Source organism: Geospiza fortis, unplaced genomic scaffold (genome assembly GCF_000277835.1).
Source record: "Geospiza fortis unplaced genomic scaffold, GeoFor_1.0 scaffold241, whole genome shotgun sequence".
NCBI classification, from domain to species: Eukaryota; Metazoa; Chordata; class Aves; order Passeriformes; family Thraupidae; genus Geospiza; species Geospiza fortis.
The window spans coordinates 1,215,258-1,215,875 of NW_005054491.1; the positions used below are offsets into that span (position 1 = coordinate 1,215,258).

The following is a 618-nucleotide window of genomic DNA, read 5'->3' on the forward strand; positions in this document are numbered from 1 at the left end:
CTTCTTCCTCTGAATCCTGACAGCGCCTTCGAGGCAGGAAGAAGTTCATTTCTTCTGATAATAGGGTAATAAATTAGTTTTTCTCTGAAAGATTCAGGTGTCCTGTGGCTGCTATCTCACTGCGAGTCCTTTCTTTAAAAAAAGTCTCCTACATAGCACAGTTTCTATCTTAACAATTTTTATAACCTAAAACTGTATTTACCACACTACTTAAGAGAATTAACACAGCATCACTTTCTAACACAACACATATAATACTCATTTCAATATTTGCGAAAAGCCAATCATAAAATGCACGCATTTTTTCACACTGTGCCAACCTTGGTGTCACCCCCTTGTCCCCCGCAGCCCTCCCGGGGCTCCCCGAACCCTTCCCGAGCTCACCATCACCCGGTTGTCCACCTTGGTGACGGTGACCAGCCGGTTCTCCACGGGGCCACCACCATCGCGACTCGCCGCCTGCTTGATGCTGATGTCGGCGATGTCGGGGAAGTCGCAGAAGTGCTGGCGGCTCTATGAAGGGACAGCGAAGGTGACAACCCCATCCCGCCAGCTCCCCGCAGCGCACCCAGACACGCCGGAGCACCTCGGAGCCGCCGCAGCTCCAGGCCACGCCGC

The 618-nt window shown here is 51.8% G+C and overlaps 1 protein-coding gene across 1 annotated transcript in view; it reads right to left on the reverse strand.

The window, feature by feature from the left end:
* JAK3 (Janus kinase 3) overlaps positions 1-618 on the reverse strand; it is a gene marked incomplete at its 5' end in the record, with an annotated part of 11,221 nt that overhangs the window by 7,944 nt on the left and 2,659 nt on the right. Inside the window, one exon of the mRNA XM_031063280.1 lies at positions 332-513. Coding sequence (XP_030919140.1) covers positions 332-513 — 182 coding nt within the window. The remainder of the gene's footprint in view (positions 1-331; positions 514-618) is intronic.